Below are 17,817 nucleotides of genomic sequence, written 5' to 3'. Positions count from 1 at the left end.
GAGGGTTTTACTTTGCTTTGAGATGTGGTTTGTATTTTCTTCGCAATATGCCTTCTCTAGTTAAGGGTTTGAATTGGTTCTTAGTTCTTCTGCTAGTTTGGGTTTGTTGGTTTGTTAGTGTGGGCATTGCGAGCTAGGTATCATTCCTTGTGTTGGTCATTCGAATGTTTTTTTTGTTGATAGTCATCTACTAGTTCTCCTCTGTGGCTTTTTGGAGTTTTGGAGTTGATTTCTAGACAAGAGCAATGGAATAGTCCTTCAGCTCTTCTCTTGCGAGGAGGTTACCAGTTTTGGGTCTGTAAATGGCTGAAGCTGGGTTTGACGAGGGTCCGCGTGTAAGAGTTGCTGGTCTTCTTTGACTTGTATCGCATGTCGATTCGCAAGGTTTTTCTTTGCTCCTAGTTTAGTTCGCCCTCCATGGGGTTATGGTTTGTTGTGGTGGTTGTGGTTTCTATTTCTCTGTTATGGTATGAATTCTTATTTCGTTCCTACCGTTTGGTTGATGGCTTTTCTACGGTGTGCTATCTTAGTGCTTCCGGTCTTCTGGGTACTCTACGGTGCTTACAGGTTCTTTGGGAAAGTTTAGTGGGATTGCTCAGTTTCAGTTGGACAGTTTTAGAGCTTTGATCCTTCTCTCATTCTCTTTATAAACTTTTACTTTAGGTTTTGGCTTTTGTTTATGTTCTTAAGTCATAGTTTCCGGAAGTGTGTTACTTGCCGGCTTAAGTTTCCAGAAATGGTCATTTATCCACTGACTTTAGTTTTTGGAATTATGTTGTTAACTGCCGTTTTTGTATGTTGAACACTTCTTCTATGAAAAAGTTTAGATGACAAAAAAAAAAAGTGGATAACCCACGCACAAGAGCGAGGCGTCAATTGACTCTTCGTTATTTAAAAAAACTTTACTAATACATATATTAGTTTTTGATACGATTGCACCTTATTCAACCCACATAAAAACCAATAAAAAATAATACTTAGTTGGTGGACTTTATCTTTATTAGATCATTAATATTCTTCTTAGCAAAACAATTAAACGGTTCTAATTAAATAACATAAAACTCTAACTTAATAATATAAAGATTACGTGAAAAAAATTATTCTTCTTTTCCCTTCAACATCTCTTCCTCATTGTTGTCGTCATCTTAATTCAACTATTCAAGTTAGGCAAATTTTCAGATCAAACTTTTGTTTATTTGACATTATTCTAAAAATATATTTCATATAATACATATTTATATATCTATGTTGAATATTGGATAAAATTTATTAAAAAATACTAATTTTTCCAATCAGAATTTCTGACTTTGTATCTAATATTTGTCATTGCTATGAAATATGTAGTTTTTACAAAAAAACATGAACTGTTAATTATTGTTTATGTAGATTTCAATTGGATTGGAAATCACCTTTTGAATTGATTGTTTCCTTTGTTCATTGAAAATATGTATTTTTATCCGTTACAAATGAAATTTTGACGAAGAGATTTTAGAATATGTACGAGTGATTTTGTAAAATATTTTTATATATCTGCTTTAAAAAAAATATATATATTTAGTTATGTGTTAACTCCAGTAAAAATTATTCATAGATTCGCCATCGTAGATAACTGTAAATAAGTTTTTAAAAATGCTAGCAAAACAGTCATAAAATTATAGTTTATAAGTTTGTAGTCAATATAGTAATTTCTGTTTTATTTTTTATTTTATTTTTTGGACGACCTTACTTTTCTTTTTCTCATATAAAAATCCATGAATATCAAATTCATAAACACAATCTTTAACAAAAAAAATATCGAATTCATCACGTTTTATTACACAGCGACCTACCTACCCTTCGTCTCTAAATAGTCAATACGCACGTTTGGGATTGTATTTTCCACTATTAAATTTATATATTCGTAATTAAGAATTGTATTTTCATTTTTCCAATTTTCCCTATATAAAATTACTCTGTTTCCTTTCGTTTCGTGTGCTTCACAAACGAGGACCAATAAGCAGCAAAACAATGGCGACTTCTCTGCATTCTGTAAACCATGCACTCTTCAAATCGGCTTCCACCTCATCTCTCTCGCCATCTCCTGTCTTCCGACTCAATTCCACCACCGCGGGTTTCAACTTCAAACCACTTATCTCCTCCTCCTCCGCGATCATCACACGCGCCGCCGTATCTTCCTCCGAATCAGGCGAGTCGCATAACAGAGAGACATTTCACGGCCTCTGCTTCGTCTTGAAAGACAACATAGACACCGATCAGATCATCCCCGCCGAGTACGGCACTCTCATCCCTTCCATTCCAGAAGACCGGGAGAAGCTCGGCTCGTTCGCGCTCAACGGCTTACCAAAGTTATACAGTGAACGTTTCGTGGTTCCAGGGGAGATGAAATCGAAGTACTCAGTCATCATCGGCGGTGATAACTTCGGCTGCGGATCTTCCCGCGAACACGCTCCGGTCTGCCTCGGAGCTGCGGGAGCTAAAGCCGTGGTGGCGGAATCGTACGCTAGGATCTTCTTCAGGAACTGTGTAGCTACAGGTGAGATCTTCCCGTTGGAATCGGAGGTTAGGATTTGCGACGAGTGTAAGACAGGGGATGTGGTTACCGTCGAGCACAAGGAAGACGGTAGTAGTTTGCTGATTAATCATACGACGAGGAAAGAATATAAACTGAAACCACTCGGTGATGCAGGTCCGGTGATCGACGCCGGTGGAATCTTCGCTTATGCTAGAAAAGCCGGCATGATTCCTGCGTCGTCCTCTGGTTGACTCGGATGATCCATTATTCCTGGTTTAGTCCGGTTTGTTTTATTTGGTTCGATAACCGGTAACTAAAACCAATCTTGAAACCAAAATAATTCCTTTTCTTCCACGACTTTTTGTGAGCCACGTGGAAGCATGAAGTGAAGTTTCTTTACTAGACGCTTCGTTTTCTTCTTCTCTCTTTGGGATGTTTCAGCTTCTTTAGATACATTTGCATGTGCTCTCGAACTCAGAGTTTTAAGCTTTCTTCTTCTGCCTTTCTCATCTGTAGCAAGGTTTTTGTAGAAGATTTTTGATCTCTTTCAATTGTATTTTTGCTTCTTATCATATATAAATATATACATTTCGTTGTATTTTTTTTTTTTTTTTTGATCTGTTCTGTTTTTGAGTTAAATGTGTTTATCTCCACTTTGAAACTCTTTTTTCTTGTTTGTATAATTTTTGCAGTGGGTGAACGTAAGTTAAAATTGAGGTTTAAGATCTCCATTGGATGGAATTACTTGAGTATAGTAAAAAGGGGTTTTCTAGGGTTTAACAAGAGGATTAGTAGTTTACCTGATGAGATATTGTTTGCCACATTGTCTCATTCCTTTATGCAAAGGAGGCCGCTTTTGCATTTGTCCTGTCAAAGAGGTGGCAGAATCTCTTTACCATTATAGAAAAACTTGTGTTTGCTGACTCAGTCAAGAATCAAGGGAGTTTGATGGAATTTGCCGATGGAGTATTGGCTCCGCCAGCCAGTTCTCGCGTTCGGAGTTCCTCTTTAAAGTGCTAAGAGGTGTTGATCCAGCTCATTACGATTATTTTAACCATTGTATATCAGTATATGTGCTTTGCTGGAAGCGTGGTATCTTGGAACATGACCTAGACAAGAAGCAGAGAAGATATATGATACTAAACTTGTGGCATCTACGACTGCGTCGTGAGAAATTAGGATCAGTGAGACTTGGGAGTGCTTAAATTACAAATACCATGCGAAAGGCAAAGGGGGAAAAAGTCCCAATTTCTAAGATATCAAAGTTGATAGAATCATATTGAAGATAAATTAGCTAGGAGCAGATAATCCAATAAAAATGACCAAGAATGTGCACAAATCGGAGGACCAAAGTTTGTTCTTCATACTTGATTGAGCCTTGTAGTTTTCAAAAATAACTGAGCTGGATCCTGCAGTTTGGTGAAGCTCTCGGAAACTTTTGAATATCCGTCTGGATTCTTAACTTCTCACTATTGCTTAAACATCTCCAAGTATTGACTTTCAGCAGCTCCAGACGTGGCAACTTTCCTAAGAAATGTCTCACTTGCTGCAACTCACCAGTCGCCCCGCCATACCATAAAGTTATCTCCAATACCTCTACTGGACATGTCAATAGACAAGAATATCCCGACAAACACTCGCACACATAGTCAGGCTCTTTAAGATAGTGCAAGACATCCTGGAGCAAGAGGTCGAGATTGAAGATCTAAGTGTCTACCAGCAGGGTTTAGGAAATAATGGTTTGTCCAAAATACATTACATTGTCATACCTCGATAACAAGGGTCTTCAGATTTGGAGCCTTATTTAGCAAAAAGGGAAGAAACGTCCAACAGAATCTCATGGAAATGGCATTATCATGTGTCATAGTTAAATGATGTAGTTTTTCAAATACCGGAATTGCATCACGGAAGACGTTAAGCGTCTGAAAATCAAATAAAAGCAACAAGTCATTGACTAAGTGCAGATTTTGGGAACAAAACCTTAGGAAAAACGTTTGCAACATCCTATGGAACTTAAGATGCACGCTTGCTTCACCTATTCAAGTTCTATCATTGTCTCAAGCTGTAATTACCTACCACAAATATAAGAATGGAACAAAAAAAAGAAAGAAGAAACAAGAACACACTTACCTCATAAGTACGAGGAGATGAGAGTTGCAGGATCTTGACATTTTTTATCCCTTGAATGAGATTTGTTGCATTGCTACATAAGATATCATCATCATTTACCATCAAATGAAGATTGAGCTTAGCTTCCACAAGGGACTCGAAATTAACAAATGTATACCCATCCGGGACAAAATCACAGTAGTCTAAGTAGGCAAGACTTGGAGTATCAAAAGTAATGTACAGAGGAACATAGAACCCATCAAAACCCTGAGGCATATCACGACTAATAGTAAGTCTTTGAAGACTTTGACTAGACACGGTGCCTGACCATTCCCAAGTTTCCCAGCACATACCATCAATGGTTAGGTCCTTAAGCACAGGGCAGGCCGAAATAAACGCCTGGAACGCACAATCACCAAGATTACAGAACATAACGGATTCAAAAAAGAGAGTCTCAAGCGCTGGTAGCAATGCATTCTGAGGCAACACACTGATAATAGTTTCTCTTCCAAGTTTCATCTTTTTGAGTGTCTTGCAAGTGAAGAACTCTAAAGGCCATGTATATACATAACCACCATTTATACAAATTTCAATATCCATGACACCACGATGATTTAACACATCACGTAGCCAGTGGTTGATACGATCTTGATCAAGACCACCCCTTTCAGATTTTAAAGAGAACCTCCTTATGCGCGTAGTAGTTTCCAGCCGAGCCATTGCTTCACTCACGAAATCCGTGAAAGTTCCCTGAAACTTAAATATGTCATCGAACACAAGATCTGGTATGATGGTATAGAGATTCCTAAACCTCCTTGAGGTAACCAAAGACGCAGCATCCTTTGCAGCAAGAAAACTCACGATTAGCCTAATAAGTTCTTCTGGTAGATCGCTGATACGATCCATCTTCTTGCACCTAAACCCTAGCGAACCAATCTGTTCCAATCAAACCACAAATTCAAAAATGACGACGGAAATCAAAAAGCAAGATTCTGGAACTTAAATCTAGAAGAAAACAGGAGAGTGAAGAAGCTTCTTCATTTTTGCTCCTATTGATCCCGAACTTTCTTGACTAAAGAAGAAGAGGATCAACAAGGTTCATTCATCATGCCTTTTGAGGGATTTCGTTAAACGCACCGTCTTGACTTGTGAAAGCCGTGGGCCTTTTGTTTTAAAGCCATAATGGGTTTTTCCTTTATAATATGCGAAAAGAAAGCCCAATAAAGAATCATCATCATACTAATTTACCCAGTAATTCTTTAGCATATCAATTAAACCAGCAATTAAGGTTTGCGAATAACTACTGTATATAACTAAATTTTGTGCTAGCTAAAACCGTCACAAAAATTACAGATTTTAGATTTATCGGAAAATGTAGTCGACACTGACTCAGGGCATGCATGACTGGTTTACATTTGTTAACCTGTTGACTCCCTTGTCGAAGCAAAGCTTGATCTTATGTTGACAGTTGACGGTAGATCAGAACTAGGATGGACTTGTTGTAGATGACGACGAAACCATGTACAAATCTGTTTTAATCAAATCACAAATTCAACAATGACATCTGTCTGTCTGTTTTATCATGAACTGGATTGTGAACACTCTTCCTCACTTGTATTTCCTCTGTTTACTTGTAGAACGCTTAATTTGGATAATATTTATAATTAAACTATATACTAGATTCGGACCCGTACGTACGTGCAGAATTATTTTTGCATAATTTTTTAAAAAGTATAACCCGTCTAATATATCTGATTGCAATGTTTAAATTTTTTTTACCTTAAAAAAATTTATTTTTCGTAATTCATATCCCCTGTATATTAAAAGAGAAGCATTCTGGAGAAAAAACTGACGTGTCGTATTTTAAAGCACGAGTATTTTATATAGTAGATACGAGAAGGTATTTTATCAAGGAGAATTCTATTAATTTGGATATTATTAGTTTTTAAGTAATATATGTGTCCGTAATTGATGGAGAAATAAAATTGCAAAATTGTTTCATAATTGGTCTTAGTTATGATATTATATCACTGGATTTTATAAATTTTAATTGGTCATTAGATCCCTATATATCTCAGCTATTGATATAATACTATTACTTGTTTTCATTTTTGTTGTACTGGATTTTCTAAATTTTAAGATTTCTGTAAAAACACTATAACTACATATTTTTATATAATGTTTAACTACATAGTTATCCAAATTAAAGTATTATATTCATGTCATTTTAATTGGTGATCATATGTTTTTTGGGCAAATATAGTTATTTTTTTTAGCAAAAAATAAACATTGAGTCAATTTCAAATGATTTTCGATTCTTTCACCATTAGAGCTTTATAAAATTATTATAAAGGTATCATTATTAGAAAGATATGATTTTAAATGTATATTTTTTACATCTCATAATATAGTTATATTATTATTTTACAATACATAGTGAAATTAATTTAATTTTGAAAATATGTAGGGGATAATATTTTATCAATTTTTGAATAATATTTACCAATTTTAGAATTTATAGGAGTAAAATATTGTGTATAAAAATAAATAGAATAGCAGTTGACAACAAAAATAATATATATATATATATATATATATATATATAGCAGTGACAGTTTTATGTAATTTTATAGAATATTAAGAGTGAACAATAAATTTAGTACGGAACTCTCTGGCGACGACACGTCAATTTTTTTTGAAGAATGCTTCTCTTTTAATATATAGAGAATATATTATCAGGCGTGGATAATTATAAAAAACCTAGATTATTTCTTTTTGATTTCTTACACAAAGATATAAAATTCTCGTGGGATTGGGAATTCAATTTCCTTATTTGTTTATGATTTGAATTTATAGACGTGAGATAATCTCGTTTTATTTCCAAACTAGAATTAGTTAATTCAATATCCGTAAATTTTGCATCCATGTCCATGTCCTATTGGGTATTGGCTAATATTAATACTATATATATATATATATATTACCAGACCTCTCTCCTTATTAGACTTCAGCTCTGTTCCGAGGTACGTACCCAACTTTAACTCTTCTCTTCTGCTTCCTTTGTTGTAATTTGATAAAAAAATTTAGCATCAATTTGTTTTACGTAGCTCGAGCTCAAATTATGTGACTTATACTTTTGCTTTGTTGTAAAGTAGGTGTGAAGGAGGTTTTTATTATCTTCACTTGGAACTATATATATTTTGTTTCTTGAGAAATCATAATGTGACGTTTCTCTATTTGTTGATTTTGTAGTGGACACTTTTGTGGTCGCAAGCTCCATTTAAATTAATTGAGAGCAAAGAGGGATGGATAGGATCAACAATCTACCTGATGAGATTATTTGTCATATGGTGTCCTTCCTCTCGGCAAAGGAGGCTGATTTCGCATCGGTTCTCTCCAAACGGTGGCGGAATCTGTTTAACATCATATCAAGTGCTGAGTTCAATGACTCAGTTAGTAATCCAACGAGTCTGTCGAATTTCTTGAACAGAGTATTGGCGATGCCTCTCAGTTCACGGATAAGGAACTTCTCCTTAAAATGTCGAAAACTTGATCTTCGAACTCAGTATGCTCTTGTCAACCGTTGTCTCCGTAACGTGCTGAAGCGTGGTGTCTTGGACCTGAAACTAAGTATAGAGGCTGAACAAGGATATTCATTGCCTCTTGAGGTCTTCACTTGCAAGACGCTAGTTAAGCTAGAACTTGGGACTGGTTTTGATATTGATATTCTCCCTGAGAATGCTCTTCTTCCATCGCTGAAGACTCTCATTCTCGATTCAGTTAAGTTCTATGATCGTTGTGGTTGTGCATTCCAAAAGCTTCTTTCTGCTTGCCCTGTCCTTGTGGAATTAGTGATGCGTGAGGTTGAATGGGAACATTGGAAATGGTCTCGCTGTGTGTCCAGTCCGACCCTTGAGAGACTTACTATTAGCCATAACCTTCTCGTTGACGAGTATGAGTTGGAGAGCATTACTTTTAATACTCCGAGTCTTACCTATTTAGACTACGGTGATTTCATTCCGGAAGCTTATTCAATTGTTAATCTTGACTCCGTTGTGGAAGCCAAGCTCAGTATTATTTTGACAGTTGAACACAACTGGAATGGAAATTTTATAAGAGATGATGCTCTCCTTACTGGCGGCCCAACCAATCTGATTAAGGGGTTAAAAAATGTTGAGATCTTAAACTTATCATCTCCTGAGACTACGGAGGTAAGTACATTTGCTCTGTGAAGCATCATTAGTTGTTAGTTCTTCTACGTTCTTTGCCTCTCCTTGAAGAATTACGATTGGCTAATACGGAGTGGACAAAGTTGAATGAAAGCGTGTCTAGTGCAATCCTCAGGAAACTAAGCATAAGTATCAACTTAACCGATTGTGAAGGATTTGACAATCGAAAGAGCATTTCTTTCGATACTCCAAGTCTGCTTTACTTCAACTACGCTGATTTAGTTGCCGAGGATTATCCACTAGTTAATATGGGGAAATTATTCGAGGCTCGAATCAATCTTATGCTAACTACTGAAGATCAAGTCAAGCGAGTAAGAGCGCCAAATCATGATTTGTTAGAGGGTGATGTCGTTCTCAAATTTGGCAATGCGGTGAAGCTCATGAACGGCATAAAAAATGTTCAGAAACTTTCCTTAACTGCTGATACTCTCGAGGTCAGTTTTCTCCTATTTTGTCTAGTTGAGGTCTAGTTGTGTGAAAACATTAATTGCAATATGTCTAGTTGGTTTTTCCTCTTGTATTCAGGTGCTTTCTCTATGCTGTGAATCTATGCCGGTGTTCAAAAACCTCAAGATGTTAGGTATTGAGAGTGAAGAGGGTCGCGGATGGCAAGCGATGCCAGTTCTTCTTAGGAACTGTCCACATTTGGAAACTCTAATCATTGAGGTAGACTTATATAAACCATGAAACTACTCGGAGGAAAAAAACATGTGTTATACAGTCTGTACTTGCATTACAATAACCTTGTGCGTCCTTTATGTTTTCAGGGTCTCTTGCACTATGAGACAGATAAGTGCGGGGATGCTTGTGACTGCATTTCTCGGGAGGACAAAGGTCATTCACTCACATCGTGTCCAGTCAAGATGTTAGAGATTCAAGGGTTTCGAGGAACAATAAAAGAGATGAAGATGATAAAACATTTCCTGGTCTATTTTCCGTGTTTGAAGGAGATGAAGATCTATGTTGCAGAGAACGGTCCTACAGACCTCAGATTCCCTGAAGTGTCTGATCTTATCGAGCAGTTAATGGAAGAATATAACAAGTCATCAAGTTGCAATGTCGAACTCCTTGTGAGTGATAACTTGTCTGAGAAGTGGACGGCAGAAGGAAGAATTCTCTGAAAAAACAAAACTTGCTCATTGTTTTGCCTAAGTCCCTTTGGAATTTGACGTCGGTTCTTTTTTCTGTTTTACTTGGCTTTCAAACCAAACTGATGCCAAAACCTTAATTTATTATCCTCGTATGCTTAAGCTTTAGCTGGATTACTCGACGTTTTGCTTCCTTCCAATCTCTTCCTTTTTATGCGAATGTTTCGTATCATTTACTATGATGGTTAATTAATGCGTAATATAGGTCAACTTAGTAAGTTTAATTTGCAAAAGGAAAATATATAACACATCGAAGTTTGATCCCAAACCGGCGCTATGCGTAATTGTGCTTAAATATTTAGCGTTGTGTTGAAGCTCAAGCACACGAACTGTCAAACTTTTCCACTTTATCATTGAACATGTAGTATTGTAATGTGATTTAACACATTTGTCTTAATGATGTACAGTAATACGTAATCTGATTAATGGGTCCAAACCAAACCGATTCAGGCCAGGAAATTAAAACCAAAAACCAAACCGATTCAGAAACAAACGTCGCCGTTTCAAAGCATCGATATTTCTAACTTGAGCAATCTCGCCGTAAAAAAGGTAAGTTACTACAAGACGAAGCCTCCTCTTTCCTTTTCCTCACACTGGCGTTTATGGCATGGCAGAGGAAGGATCCATCGGAATAGGATAAACCGAAGAAGAAGCGGCCGAGATCGGCGATTTCTCCGGCAGCGACCACCAGATCTCTGACCTGCGAAGAAGAAGCTGATTGGAATAAATATCGTTTTCGTGGGCTGGAATCGATGGGGAAAGGCCCGCTATCGTTTCGCCGTCTTTCGAGCATCCGTCGCCGGAAGAAAGGTTCTGCGGTTAAAGATGACGCTTCTCAGACATCGACGCCTTCATCTCCACCGCCTCCTCCGCCGATTAATGCAGGCGGACAAATTGTGGGAGGGACTGGGAAGGCGAAGAAGAAAGCCGGAGGAGCTAGGCTGTGGATGAGGTTTGATCGGACTGGTGCCATGGAGGTGGTAGAGTGCGACAAGAGTACAATCATCAAACGTGCTTCTGTTCCCGCTAGGGATTTGAGGATTCTTGGCCCTGTCTTCTCTCACTCTTCTAACATTCTCGGTATAAATTTTTGATTTTTGGGATTGAATACGATTCATATTAGACGTTTTTGGACTTTGTGCGTCTGAGGTTCTAAGCTTGTGTTGACTCTGCAGCTAGGGAGAAAGCTATTGTTGTGAATTTAGAGGTCATAAAGGCAATAGTTACTGCAGAAGAAGTGTTGCTGTTGGATCCTCTCCGTCCTGAAGTTCTTCCATTCGTTGAACGACTGAAGCAACAGTTTCCTCAGAGGAATGGGACTGACAATGCTCTGCAAGCTTCTGCGAATGTGCAATCTCCTCTACCTCTTGATCCTGAAGCGGCAGAGGGTCTGCAGAGTGAGCTTCCTTTTGAATTTCAGGTCCTGGAGATTGCACTCGAGGTTGTTTGCTCATATGTTGATCGCAGTGTGGTAGTCCTTGAGACAGAAGCTTGGCCTGTCCTTGATGAACTCACCAAGAATGTCAGCACCGAGAATCTTGAATATGTACGAAGTTTAAAAAGTAATCTCACCCGTTTGCTAGCCCGTGTACAAAAGGTAGAGGCTGACGAACTTACCTTTTTTCCCATGATGCTATGTTGTTGTGTGATGGATGGAAACATGAAAGCTGTTGTATGTTATTCAGGTGAGAGATGAACTCGAACATTTGTTAGACGACAACGAAGACATGGCAGATTTATACTTAACAAGGAAATGGATCCAGAACCAGCAAAACGAGGCAATATTTGCGGGGACAGCATCAAACAGCATTGTCCCTCCACTACATAACACATCAAATCTTCACCGACTCACATCAAACAGAAGCGCCAGTATGGTGACGAGCAATACAGATGTAGACGATGTGGAGGATCTGGAGATGTTGCTGGAGGCATACTTCATGCAACTGGAAGGAATGCGGAACAAGATTCTTACAGTGAGGGAGTACATTGACGACACAGAAGACTACGTGAACATACAACTGGATAATCAACGTAACGAACTGATCCAGTTGCAGCTGACACTGACCATAGCCTCGTTTGCAATAGCTGCAGAGACATTGTTGGCGAGCTTGTTCGGAATGAACATACATTGTCCATTGTATGACACACATGGCGTCTTTGGCTACTTTGTGTGGAGTGTTACTGCGCTTTGCATTGTGCTTTTCATGGTCACCCTTGGTTACGCCAGGTGGAAGAAGCTGCTTGGCTCATAATCACACACACTCTCTCTCACAAACCATGTGCACTGGTGTAATAAAAAAAACTCACTGCCCACATGGTTGGTTAATACATATGATATAGTTGGTTCACTCATATCTTGTCCCGTGAAGACGTTAGAGATTCATGTGTTCCTTAAGTCTCTAAAATGTTTGAACTAATTCTGCAGATATAAGTCTTTAATATGTTCGAACTCGAGGAGAAGTTTGCTTTATTCTCTAAGTTCTCTTTATCTCTCTCTCTCTCTCTACCTGTTTCTAGAGTTTGGTCGGGATCAGTTGCGCCTTACTTTCGTAAAGTGGAGCTGTAACATTAACGAACCAGAAAAAAATAGAACTAACATCCACACTATACTAGACTCCGCTTCTCGACTGGACTGTAGCATTGGCCAAATGATATGCTCTCTTCCTTAAACAAACATTCATCTTTTCCTTAGGTATTGAGTTCAAATCCACTGCCTTCAATTGTGGGATGATTTGCTTTGGTTAACTGGTTTGGTTTTTTTTGGTTCTTTAAGCTGGGCCAACCAAACTAACCATATAGTAAACCGGATAACTTCTTTTGTCCAAAACCCTATACAGTTTTTGTTTTTTCCCCAAGTTACCCTAATATACAGTTGGTGGTTTCGGCTGCGTTTGTATGTAGTCTTCTCAAACTCAAAGTTTGGGACTTTCTTCTGATTTCTCGTCCGTAGAAAGGTATTTGTGAAATTTTTTTTAATCAATTCTCTTTGATTGGCTTCTTACTTATGTTGTGAAGTTTCTCTGTTTATGGATTTGTAGTGGGTGATAATACTCTTAGGTCGAACTCCTTTTGGATTAATTGAGCAAAGGGATGGATAGAATAAGCAGTTTACCAGATGAGGTAATTTGCCACATCGTATCTTTCCTATCGGCAGAGGAGGCTGCTTGCGCATCTGTTCTCTCAAAGAGATGGCAAAATATCTACAACATCATACAAAATTTTGAGTTTGATAACACAGTTAAGAGTCAAGGGAGTTTGAAAGATTTCTTGTATAGATTGCTGGCTCTGCCAGCCAGTTCCCGTATAAGGAACGTCACTATAAAATTTCGTGGGCGTGATGGTCCAGATCTTTATGCTGTTCTCAACCGTTTTCTCTGTAACGTGCTGATGAAGCGTGGCGTCTTGGGGCTTAAACTTGATATATGGGTTACCTAAGGCGGAGGATATTCACTTCCTTCTGAGGTCTTCACTTGCAAGACGCTTGTTGAGCTTGAACTAGGGTCTCTTTTGTAAGTTCATCATCTCCCTGCCAATGCTCTTCTTCCTGCGCTTAAGTCTCTCACTGTTGATTCAGTTAGATTCTCTGATCATTCTGGTTGTGCGTTCCAAAAGCTTATCTCTGCTTGCCCTGTGCTTGTAGAGTTAAATATGGTTAATGTTTTGAATGGGAGCATTGGGAATGGTCTCGCACAGTGTCCAGTCCGACCCTTGAAACACTTGCTATAAACCACAGATATTACTTTGCTTCTATTGGTAATATTCATTACGATTTGGAGAGCATTACTTTGAATACCCCGAGTCTTACCAACTTAAAGTACTACGATTTTCCTCCGAAATCCTATCCCATGGTTAATCTCAACTCCCTTGTTGAAGCTACGATTGGTCTTAAGTTGCCACTAGATCACGCCTGGATCGGACAATATGCATCTGATGGTGATGTTATCAGCGATATAACCAATCTCATTAAGGGGTTAAGTGATGTTGAGATCTTGAACTTATACTGTACTGAGACTACGGGGGTAAGCGTGCTTTATTGTTTTCTTCTTTGCTATTTCTCCTTGAACAACATATAAAAGAGGCATGCATTATTTTTTCACTGGAATCAAAATCTTGCTAGATATAGATTTGTTTTTTGAGGTTTTGGTTTTAACTTTTAAGTATTGTTTCAGGCGTTTTACTTTTCCCGTGAAGCATTCCCAGAATTTAAAAATCTGCATCGTTTATCTATTGCAACTTAGCGTAATGTCTGTTGGCGAACTCTGCCACATCTGCTAAACAAGTCTCCAAATCTAAAGACTCTCATCATTGAGGTATGGACCCCAAAACATTACAGGTATACCACACCCTAAATTCTCCAATCTCTAATTCTCCTTCTTGGTACATGGACCCTTGCACTATAATTATCATTGGGGCGATGGTGATGACGTGAACTATCATGATGATGATGATGATGAGATGGAGTCTGAAGATGATGAATCCATTTGTGAGTGCTTGTCGGACTATTCTTTCCTAGAGTCATGTCATGTGAAGACCCTAGAGATAACCGAGTACAGCGGAACCAAAAGAGAGTTGGAGCACATGAAACTAATCTTGGAGAAACTGGCATCTCTCGAGCTTGTCAAAATTTGTTCTAATGAAACAGACGACGAGGAACAGTTTCAACTCAGAACCAATCTGTTAAAGCTCCCTAGATCCTCTAAGTGCAAGATCCAGTTTGAGTTTATTCCTCCTGGTAGCTCCTTTTGATCAGTTATATGCTTTGACTTGTTTTTTTGTTTGGACGTGTTTTACTCAAAATTGACAAAGGTTAACAAGAGTCACAAATGTTCTTATAACTTTGATTTTTCTATACGCTATATGTGCTAAATATATATATGTCAAGAGTGTTTCCTCATTATGATGGGACTAGTTAAGATTGTAACATATATCCTCATTATAAAGAAAGATTGATGAACATTGTTTTTGGTGTTTTGTCGCACAAAAAAAAACACATACACACACACGAAACGCTCCGTTTTGCGTAAGAGTAGTAAACCAAACCAAGCAGGTAATAATTGTAAAACCGGCCGTATCTTCGGTTTAAACCAAAACCGAACCAATCCACAAATTGGAATCCAATCTAGAAACCGAACCAATCCAGCAACCAGCCAGTAATTTTACCCACTGGGCTTCTACTTGGGACTGACTTGTTCCACCATACTTTCGCAACCCAAATTCATGCAGTTCCGGTTTGTCTACCCAATTTAACCGGAACCAAATTTGATTTGCTAGCTTCTCCAATGGATTTGTTGCATATCTTCTTGGCGTCTAGGGCCATAGAAAACACTCAAATTTAAGCTCTCTCTTCTCACCCTCGCAACTCCCCCCCTGTCAAGGATACACCCATATCAGCTAAACAATCAAGGCTCCAATCATATCAACCAAACAAGTCAAGTGTATCATTCAATCATATCCTCCAAACATGTAAACTGTATATTCTGTAATTATGTCCCACGCTTGATGATCAAGCTATGGTCGTGTATATAAGCTGTACAAAAAGACATTCATCTTATACTCCCTCCCACTCTGTCCCTTCTCACTGGATGCATTCACTAAAAAGCCCCAAAATTTGGATCTTCGATTAAGCGTTTGTATCGAGGTAAAGTTGTCCTGACTCATCATCTACTCTGTTTCTACTGATTCCGGTGTTAAATTTTCATGTTTTTTTTTTTTTTTTTTTTTCCTATTGGAGATTCCCGATTGCTTAATGTTAAGCCTTTTCTCTAGTTGTAATGCACTTTTCAACCTTCGTGTACAGTAGAAGATGGATCGTGTCAGCAATCTACCAGACGAGATTCCTTGTCATATATTGTCCTTCCTTCCGACCAAGCAGGCTGCTTTGACTTCGGCTCTCTCGACATTGATGACTCTGAGTTTCTTCATCCGGAAGAAGGTAAAGGTGAAAGGGATGACATTCGTCAGAGCTTCGTTGATTTCGTGGACGGTGTATTGGCTTTGCAGGGTGACTCTCCCATTGATAAGTTTTCTCTCAAGTGTATAACTGGTGTTCATCCTGATTGTGTGAACCGTTGGATTTGTAATGTGCTGCAGCGTGGTGTTTCCGATCTTGATCTTTTCACTGATTTCACCGACGAGGACACCGAAGACGATGATTATATTTGCTACCTGAAGAGATGTTCGTCAGTAAGACACTGGTCAAGCTGAAATTAAGAAGTGAACACTGTGTTAATTGGTGGTGTTGGGAGATGGGTGCCTCCTTGCCAATGCTTAAAAGTCTTTATATTGACTCGGACTTGATTTTTTGTGGTGACATGGGGAGGTTTCTTTCTTCTTTCCCTGTGCTTGAGGAAATACACATGGCTAATATGGAGTGGCGAGAATCAGATGAAACCATGTCAAGTGCTAGCCTCAGGAATCTAAGTATCCACCGCACCGGTTGTGAAGAGTTTGAAAATCCAAAGAGCATTTCTTTTAATACTCCGAATCTGCTTTCCTTGAACTACTCTGATTTGGTTGCCGAGGACTATCCAGTAGTTAATATGAAAAATTTATCTGAGGCTCGGATCAATCTTATTACAAAAGATGAAGATCAGATCAAGCGGATTAGAGAGCCAAACAATGATTTGTTAGAGGATGATGAAGGTGATGTTGTTCTCCAATTTGTCAATGTGGTGAAGCTCATGAACGGCATAAAAAATATCCAGAAACTTTCCCTAACTGCTGAAACTCTCGAGGTTAGATTTTCTATTTTGTTATTTCTGGTCTTGTTGTGAAAGAATAATTGCAAAGTATGTAGCTCGGTTTTCTTTTTTTACTTGTTTTCAGGTACTTACTCTATGTTGTAAATCGATGCCGGTGTTCAACAACCTCAAGATCTTAGGTCTTATCAGTGAGGAGGGTCGCGGTTGGCAAGCAGTGCCAGCTCTTCTGAGAAACTGTCCACATCTAGAATTTCTAGTCATTGAGGTCATTTATAAACCATGAAACCACTTGACAACACATTTTGTTAAGGATGTTGGTCAGACTCAATGATCAGATTGTCTTCTTTATGCTTTCAGGGTCTCTTACACTATGTGGCAGATAAATGCGGGGATGCTTGTGACTGCATTCCTCGGGAAGACAAAGGTCGTTCGCTAATATCTTCTCCAGTGAAGAAGTTAGAGATTCGAGGGTTCAGAGGAACGATGAGAGAGATAAATATGATTGGGCACTTTTTTTTTTTGTCGGCATATGATTGGGCACTTCTTGAGGTCTTTCAAGTGCTTAGAGGAGATGGGGATATTTGCTGAAGAGAATGGTCCTACAAACTTTGAAAACCCTGGAGCGTTTGAATATGTTGACAAGATATTGAAGCTCTACAATGAGTTATCGAGTTGTGATGTTTACTTCCTGGTGTGGGGTTTCATGCGCAAGAAATGGACTGCAAAGAGTATGCAAATGTGTTGATGGTTTTGCTAAAGCCATGTTCCCGAATCCTTTTGATTTCTTTCTTGACTGCAAAGTATCCAAATTCATGTTTCGATAGCTGACCCAAAACAGAGTTTTTTTTTTTTTAAGATAGACTTCTTATTTCGTCGTTTTTCAGGGTTACCATCATCAACAGAGTATGCAATACACTAAGCATTTGTAATCCTTTGTTTGAAGTCAACGTGTATGATGTTCGATTAAACAGAATAATTAGATGCTCTGTTTTGTTTCTCTGCTATTTAAAACCCGTTATCATCTGTTAAGCAGTTCTGAATTCTCGTAACTACTTCTGTTTTGGCTTTGCGTACCACGTGAAAACAGTTTTTGTTGCGAGACTTCGCATCTGTAGCAA

General features: G+C 38.3%; 3 protein-coding genes and 3 pseudogenes across 6 annotated transcripts; 5 read left to right on the top strand and 1 right to left on the bottom strand.

Annotated features, from left to right (window-relative positions):
- Positions 1 to 1,918: 1,918 nt before the first annotated feature.
- Positions 1,919 to 3,110, top strand: LOC104792177 (3-isopropylmalate dehydratase small subunit 3). The gene has a single exon (XM_010518255.2). It carries the CDS (start codon positions 2,008 to 2,010, stop codon positions 2,761 to 2,763), a length of 756 nt encoding a protein of 251 aa, XP_010516557.1. The 5' UTR covers positions 1,919 to 2,007; the 3' UTR covers positions 2,764 to 3,110.
- Positions 3,111 to 3,150: 40 nt separating this feature from the next.
- Positions 3,151 to 9,971, top strand: LOC104699224 (F-box/LRR-repeat protein At3g58980-like; annotated as a pseudogene). The gene is made up of 6 exons (XR_015560449.1): positions 3,151 to 3,154; positions 3,205 to 3,213; positions 3,321 to 3,577; positions 8,213 to 8,832; positions 9,376 to 9,516; positions 9,618 to 9,971. The product of XR_015560449.1 is annotated as an F-box/LRR-repeat protein At3g58980-like (transcript).
- On the bottom strand, positions 3,694 to 5,737 carry LOC104792176 (F-box/LRR-repeat protein At3g58980-like). 2 transcript variants are annotated; one of them, XM_087453671.1, is made up of 4 exons: positions 5,483 to 5,702; positions 4,643 to 5,371; positions 4,282 to 4,434; positions 3,694 to 4,190 (listed from the first exon to the last, which is right to left on the bottom strand). In XM_087453671.1, exons 1-4 carry the CDS (start codon positions 5,525 to 5,527, stop codon positions 3,900 to 3,902), a joined length of 1,218 nt encoding a protein of 405 aa, XP_087309797.1. In that variant the 5' UTR covers positions 5,528 to 5,702; the 3' UTR covers positions 3,694 to 3,899. The 2 variants fall into 2 exon arrangements, with proteins under 2 accessions (XP_087309797.1, XP_010516554.1); XM_010518252.3 differs by having other exon boundaries at positions 4,643 to 5,737.
- A 527-nt stretch (positions 9,972 to 10,498) lies between the features above and the next one.
- Positions 10,499 to 12,350, top strand: LOC104792175 (magnesium transporter MRS2-4). Its single transcript, XM_010518251.3, has 3 exons — positions 10,499 to 11,078; positions 11,174 to 11,595; positions 11,684 to 12,350. The coding sequence occupies exons 1-3, from the start codon at positions 10,751 to 10,753 to the stop codon at positions 12,248 to 12,250; spliced, it is 1,317 nt and encodes a 438-aa protein (XP_010516553.1). The 5' UTR covers positions 10,499 to 10,750; the 3' UTR covers positions 12,251 to 12,350.
- A 706-nt stretch (positions 12,351 to 13,056) lies between these two features.
- On the top strand, positions 13,057 to 14,744 carry LOC109133500 (putative F-box protein At3g58960 pseudogene; annotated as a pseudogene).
- A 1,057-nt stretch (positions 14,745 to 15,801) lies between these two features.
- Positions 15,802 to 17,696, top strand: LOC104792173 (F-box/LRR-repeat protein At3g58930-like; annotated as a pseudogene). The gene is made up of 4 exons (XR_015559332.1): positions 15,802 to 16,732; positions 16,824 to 16,964; positions 17,057 to 17,195; positions 17,227 to 17,696. The product of XR_015559332.1 is annotated as an F-box/LRR-repeat protein At3g58930-like (transcript).
- Positions 17,697 to 17,817: the final 121 nt, after the last annotated feature.

Source organism: Camelina sativa, chromosome 6 (assembly GCF_030686135.1).
Source record: "Camelina sativa cultivar CO46 ecotype springtype chromosome 6, ASM3068613v1".
Taxonomy (NCBI): domain Eukaryota; kingdom Viridiplantae; phylum Streptophyta; class Magnoliopsida; order Brassicales; family Brassicaceae; genus Camelina; species Camelina sativa.
This window is presented reverse-complemented; position numbering and strand designations above follow the sequence as displayed.

What these genes read in the sequence shown, in the direction of transcription:
- LOC104792176 (XM_010518252.3), bottom strand. Translation starts at nt 5,527, where the DNA reads ATGGATCGTATCAGCGATCTACCAGAAGAACTTATTAGGCTAATCGTG. An exon ending in CATCTCCTCGTACTTATGAG is followed by an intron (nt 4,435 to 4,642) that starts GTAAGTGTGTTC and finishes TTTGATTTTCAG; the next exon opens with ACGCTTAACGTCTTCCGTGA. An exon ending in TGAAGACCCTTGTTATCGAG is followed by an intron (nt 4,191 to 4,281) that starts GTATGACAATGT and finishes CTCTTGCTCCAG; the next exon opens with GATGTCTTGCACTATCTTAA.
- LOC104792175 (XM_010518251.3), top strand. Translation starts at nt 10,751, where the DNA reads ATGGGGAAAGGCCCGCTATCGTTTCGCCGTCTTTCGAGCATCCGTCGC. An exon ending in TCACTCTTCTAACATTCTCG is followed by an intron (nt 11,079 to 11,173) that starts GTATAAATTTTT and finishes TTGACTCTGCAG; the next exon opens with CTAGGGAGAAAGCTATTGTT. An exon ending in TGCTAGCCCGTGTACAAAAG is followed by an intron (nt 11,596 to 11,683) that starts GTAGAGGCTGAC and finishes TATGTTATTCAG; the next exon opens with GTGAGAGATGAACTCGAACA.
- LOC104792177 (XM_010518255.2), top strand. Translation starts at nt 2,008, where the DNA reads ATGGCGACTTCTCTGCATTCTGTAAACCATGCACTCTTCAAATCGGCT.